Source organism: Engraulis encrasicolus, chromosome 23, assembly GCF_034702125.1.
Source record: "Engraulis encrasicolus isolate BLACKSEA-1 chromosome 23, IST_EnEncr_1.0, whole genome shotgun sequence".
Taxonomy (NCBI): domain Eukaryota; kingdom Metazoa; phylum Chordata; class Actinopteri; order Clupeiformes; family Engraulidae; genus Engraulis; species Engraulis encrasicolus.
In genome coordinates, this window is record NC_085879.1 from 34,577,961 (window position 1) to 34,583,984 (window position 6,024).

At 41.4% G+C, this 6,024-nt stretch overlaps 1 protein-coding gene across 1 annotated transcript; it reads left to right on the forward strand.

Moving 5' to 3' along the window:
* Positions 1–239: 239 nt before the first annotated feature.
* On the forward strand, positions 240–3,468 carry pin4 (protein (peptidylprolyl cis/trans isomerase) NIMA-interacting, 4 (parvulin)). The gene is made up of 4 exons (XM_063190528.1): positions 240–412; positions 809–891; positions 1,475–1,594; positions 2,983–3,468. Exons 1-4 carry the CDS (start codon positions 376–378, stop codon positions 3,139–3,141), a joined length of 399 nt encoding a protein of 132 aa, XP_063046598.1. The 5' UTR covers positions 240–375; the 3' UTR covers positions 3,142–3,468.
* Positions 3,469–6,024: the final 2,556 nt, after the last annotated feature.

Here is a 6,024-nt window from a genome sequence, read left to right on the forward strand (position 1 = left end):
TGCATGTTCGAGGGCATAGTGAGTTCGTTAGCTTTTACGCAAATCACTGTTTTATTATAGGCTTATTTAATTGAGAACCACAACTCATCTTGGTCTGAAAAGTTCTGTGATTTCCCCATTTAATATCTGGCATCACTTGCTATGCGTGACCGTATTGGTGCATGTACCGGTATGCATTCTTTCATGAACCATCATTTTCAGCATCATGCGTCTTACTTGCGCAGTTGGCTTGCCGCATGTGATCCAGGAGTAACACTCTCTGCCACTAGGCTTTGAGGGGACAGGCGTGAGTGAATGAAAAGCTAGCTACTGTCTGAATTTGTGGCTGTTATATTGGCTGTCCGAGTTCATTTATCGTTAATATCTTGAAAGGACATGCCACCCAAAGGAAAAGGTGGTAAGGGTGGGAAAGGTGAGTCGTTAGAAACAACAATTTGCTGTTAGCTAGACTGTACTGCCAGGGAGGAAACTCTGGTACTGCTGTGTTTTGCTAGGTTTGCTAGCTGTAGACTACAGTGCTAGTAGCCAACATCTCTAGTCTAGGCATTACGATTTGATTAGTTTTTATAACACCTTATATTTATTTCAGTCATACTTGCATTTGTCATTTGCTGAGCTATTTTTGTTCTGTGGTTGACGTCAGTTTTGGCACAGCTACTTCTGCGCCTCATGCAGCTTGTATTGCAGACCTGTCTCAGACAGGCTGTCTGTATGGTACAAGGAGTGGTTTTAAAACCATCATTACATTGTAACAACCGTTCAAGAACTGTATGCACCGTGATAACTATTTCTGAAATACTTTATCCAGGAGGTGGCGGAGGAGGTGGTGCGTCTGGCAGTGGCGACTCAGACAAGAAAGAGAAAGCCCAGAAAGGAGGCACAGCTGTCAAGGTACACCGAGACTACACTACTGCCACAATAGGAGGCTACAGCACATAAGTCCATGCAGTCCAAGGAGTATGAGCCTTGATAAAGATCCCTTGTGCAGGTCACCGTTACCCTAGTAATCTATCCCATCATGTACCTGTACCACCAACCTGTACATTATTGTATATGTATATAAGTCTTTATCTACAACCAATTACAATATATGTTTAATAGCTTGTTTATCTGACTTTTTTAAAGAGCCCCACGTCTATCTATGGATAAAGAAAAGACCCCCGGACATGTGGGTCAAAGACGTGCAAAATGGCATTGTCATTCAGTGTAACGGATACCTTCTGCTGACTGTAACTGTAAAAAACATGACTCTTTTTATTTATTTATTTTCCAGTGAATTCATGAAAGCCTCGGCTGTCATCTATTTACTTGAAACAATTTTAAAATCATGTTTTTTTTACCTTTACAGTCAGCAGAAGGTATCCGTTACACTAAATGACAATGCCATTTTGCACGTCTTTGACCCATCGGTATTTTGTTTACAACAGTGTAAAGACTGTAATGGTCTCACCTTTTGGATTGGCTGCCTTGACAGGTCCGTCACATCCTTTGTGAAAAACATGGAAAGTGCATGGAAGCCATGGAGAAAATCAAATCCGGAGTGCGCTTCAGCGAAGTTGCTACACAATACAGCGAAGACAAAGCCAGACAAGGGGTAAGTTCTTGCACAGGGGCGGGAAACCTATGTCTCGAGGGCCGTTTGCGGCCCTTGAGGCCATCTTATCCGGCCCCTGACATAATTTTAATGTTGTGCAGTTTCACATGAAATATGACATGTTTTGTAAAGAAATACTAGGTTTTACATTTACAATATAATAAAGTGATCTTTTCAGGGGACCTAGTGAAGGTGGGGTCTGTTGTGTATGGGCCTAAAGTGTAGGGGGAAATCCTGTTTTTTGATAATAGTACGGCCCTTGGAGGACTTTTCTCGAATGAAAAAGTTTTCCCACCCCTGTTATCACGTCTTTTCTCTGACTCAAATGCAAGATGCTATGACTGAAGGATAACTGGGCCTCAGCGTCCACAACCCTTCTTTGCCAGTAGGTGGCAGACCTGTGCTGGATATATTTTTCTATACCATGTGTGTCATTATCAACTGCTTAATGTATACAATTTTGTCAGAAACAGCTCTGCAATGTTGGGGAATGTGCAACAGAAAAATGTGCACACCCCATGTCTAGGTGCAGGACAAAGTCTTGTTCAAGTTCTGCTTGAGAGAAATCTGCACACTTGAACACTTTGTATTATATCTATTTCATTTAATAAATGTCAGAACACTATTTTACAGTGTGTGGTCTTCAGGTTGTTCTGCCATGGGTTAAATGAAGTAAATATAATAGAGGAATTTCCAGTGTGCAGACTTCTTGCACCAGAAACTGACAAGTGCAGTTTAGTGCATTGTACTGAAGGGGGACCGAGCATTTGCTGTTTGTGGCCCTAAGCTCTGGAATGAGCCTCCACTCCATATTCGCTTGCCCCACCCCTAGTTTTAAAACACATCTTAAAACCCATTTGTATACATTAGCTTTTAAATCTGTATAGTTTTTATTTACTTATTTAGTTATTTACTACTGTATGTATTTATTTTCCATGCCCCTTACTACATGATGGGTATTAGGGTTCATTTGTTGTCAGGTCCTTTCTGTGTTTAATCTTTTTGTTCCCAAGTTATGTTTGTCTCTGTGCTTTTTGGTTTACTCAAGCCCTTTCTTACAACCTTGTCCATCACTTTGGTCAGCTTGCTTCTGTTGTATTTTTAAGTGCTTTTCAAGTAAATTTGAATTGAATCGACTTGGCATGTTGCACGGCGCATTGTTTTCCACGCATAGTTGTGCACCTAACCCTTGAAGACATTCATATGAAGTCACTACCACTGTTACTGCTTTGCATGCGAGTGGATGAGCAATAACGTTGCCCTAAGGTGATAACTTCCTTACTATCCTGCAGTGCCGGTATGCCCACATTGTATCACAGTTGTGGGACAATGTGTCATGATGAGAAACAATAAACAACAGCAAAATAATGCTTTGCATGTTATGACAGGGTGACCTGGGCTGGATGACCAGAGGCTCGATGGTGGGCCCTTTCCAGGAGGCTGCCTTCGCCTTGCCCACCAGCACCATGGACAAACCCGTCTACACAGACCCGCCCGTCAAGACGAAATTTGGTTATCACATCATCATGGTCGAGGGAAAAAAATAGACGACCAGCCAACGCTGACTGTGCGTGTGTACAGTACAATTGGACCATAATGCTCCCACAGCTCGCTCTAACAGTGGCCCATTGTTGAGCATTTTTAATTTGCATCTGATTTGCAAATTGACAGTTTTTTTTCTTCAAGGTGGTTTAGAAGCAAGATTTTTTTCCCCACACATGCTCTCTAACAGCAAGTACATACAAGCATTCGTAAAATTCTTTCATGGATTATAGGAAGTAGGTGATTTCACATCTATTGCTGCATATGCAATCTTCACTTCTGTCAGTTTTATTAAATATTTCACATACATTAAAATTGATTGATTTATATTGATTATTCCATGAAGTTAGTGTGTTTCCATTACACATTGATGTTACTATACTGTAGTATACAGTGTATACAGACTGTGTTCAGAGTGACAGTAAGAAACCTGATAACATGGGTACCTCCTCTTCTTTCAGAGCAAACAATGGCACACATGCGGAAGAATTCACTTTATACTGTAGGTACTGTACATTGATGTCATACATTTAAAGGCACACCACTTCTCATCATAAATCTTGTGGTAGCACTCATTGTAATTGTTGTTTAAAGCTTAAAAAAAATGTATGTTTTAAAAATGGCATTAACTGCTTGGGATGTACCAAATCTTGATTTGTAAGGTTCTACAGAATCCACTCCTTAAGATATGTTAGAGTGAGAAACTGAATAATGAATCCTACTTCAATAACGAAACTGAACCCCATGAACAAGGCCGAATGCAAAACCCAGTCTTGGATTCGGTACCAGAGTTGTATAAAGTAAGAGTAGAAGTATTCTTACAGGTGTTATCACAACACTACTGGTATGACATTATATGGTTTCAGCTACAGTATGTAATAACATACTACTATGGTACATCCCTAACCAACCACTTAAAGGTTCTGCTGAATACCGAATTGACCAAAATTAATACTGAATCCCACTCCGATCACTGAAACCAAATCTGTGAACAAGGCCGAGTCTGTCCGAATCTGAAACCGAATCTTCCGGATTCGGTACATCCTTAGTAACTAAAGTACTTTTCAGGGGTGGCCCAAGGTAAATATGGCCCATGACAATGATCAGTTTGTGTGCACGGCAGAAGATGTTGTCATGTCATTAAATTAACTCATTTCTAATCCCAGACATGTACACACATACAGTACCCCCTTGGTCTCCAAATAAAGGTCCGCAGGCCAAATCCGGCCCGGGCGTGGCAAACATATGGCCCACCATGAGGTCAGAACAAATGAACACATAAATGTGTGTGATCACTAAAACTTCAGTGGGTCACACCTCTCCAAAGCATTCACAGATAGTTTAATCTTATGCTAACAGTCTCAAAACAGACATTGACAAGAACTGGAAAACAAAAAGCGAAAATCTGTTCTGTCCAGACATCTAACTTGTTTCTCATTGGGTTGGAGCGTTAGATTGGCCAGCAGCCTCACTTGCTCTACATAGTTTGGCCCTAGGAGAAAAATAATTGGAGACCACTGCAGTACCCTACAACTTTGTCATAGCAATGCAATACCCTCCACTAACTCAGCTGTGTTTAGTTAAGGAAATACAGGAGTACCATTTGGTTTTGAGAACACTGTGTGCCACCTGCATGTTGTGAGTGTGTGTGCGTGTGTGTGAGTGGGTGGATTGCTATTGTACTGAGGTTATGTGGCACGCTGGCAGGAAATGATTGCACTGTTGCTGCCTGCATGGGTTAAATGTGAACTTGCAGGAAGGAGCAAAGAAATGCATTTCACATAACATCGACTCCTGGCAGGGTTTTTATGCTGACAAGAGTTTGCTTGTACAGCAACCCACACCCAGCCTCAAAAATGCAATATAAGGCATTGTTAGGAAGAGTGAGAAGCAACATTTCTGACTCAATTTAAAATGAATTTGCATTTTGCTGACAGTGGAGGGGCAGCAAGGCAAAGGTTTAATCCTGCCATGATTTTGATGAGTTCATCACTTTCGTAACATTGAAAATGTGCTGTAGCTTATTTTTTAGGTCAAAAAGTAAAATGAAAAATGTGAAGTGAATTAAATCATTTAATACTAAACATAAATGCAGTAGTAAATAGTGATGGGGATAAATGCTGATCATATGCAGTGATAATGGGCAAAGAGATGCCAGCAGGTCCCCAGTGGCAGAAGTGCCAGACAAGGTTTAGCCTACTTTTTGACTGTAAAATTCTCAAGAGCTGGCTCTTTTCCCTTACTATAGCCTCACAAGAATACTTGGCGTAAATGATGACCTGCATTTGGTCGCCTAAAACAGGTGTTATAGTGGGATGCGGTTCAAAAATATTCTAGCGGGCTCAGCGAGGAAAAGTCGCTTCTCGTTGTGAACGCTTATTGGCCCAGAAATATGGAGTCAGATGACGCAATTTTCCGTGTTTCCTCTGAGTGGTGAGAGCCGAGGAGGTTACTATCGGTCAGGACTAGAGTTGGCTGAGACACAACGGAGGCTGAGGTTGGCGAGGCTGAAGGTAAGACTGTTACTAACCCAGCAAGATAAGCGGGTAAATTGTCAGCTTGTTACTACAATCTCCTTACGTGTAATCTGTATTGAGGTAAATGTAACAGGTTTTGTCTAGTCTAATCACATCCCTCTTTTTTTTTACGAATGGCAAGTTAGCCAGCCCGCTAACATTAGCGCTCACGAGATGTCAATGCTGGTTTTCAATCAAGCCTACAGACTAAACAGTCAACAACAACAAACGACGATGTTGCCCCCCTGGCGTGAACGATTCATGAATTTAGACTAGAAGTTGTGCCTGTGTAGTAAACGTCTTATGAAATACGAGTAGGTTTGGCTTCTGTGTTAACAAAGCGCGTCGTTGAGGGGTGATGATGCTCATCTC

Coding starts and splice junctions, on each gene's coding strand:
- pin4 (XM_063190528.1), top strand. CDS start 376: ATGCCACCCAAAGGAAAAGGTGGTAAGGGTGGGAAAG. Junction 413..808: donor AGGTGGTAAGGGTGGGAAAG/GTGAGTCGTTAG, acceptor TACTTTATCCAG/GAGGTGGCGGAGGAGGTGGT. Junction 1,595..2,982: donor AAGACAAAGCCAGACAAGGG/GTAAGTTCTTGC, acceptor ATGTTATGACAG/GGTGACCTGGGCTGGATGAC.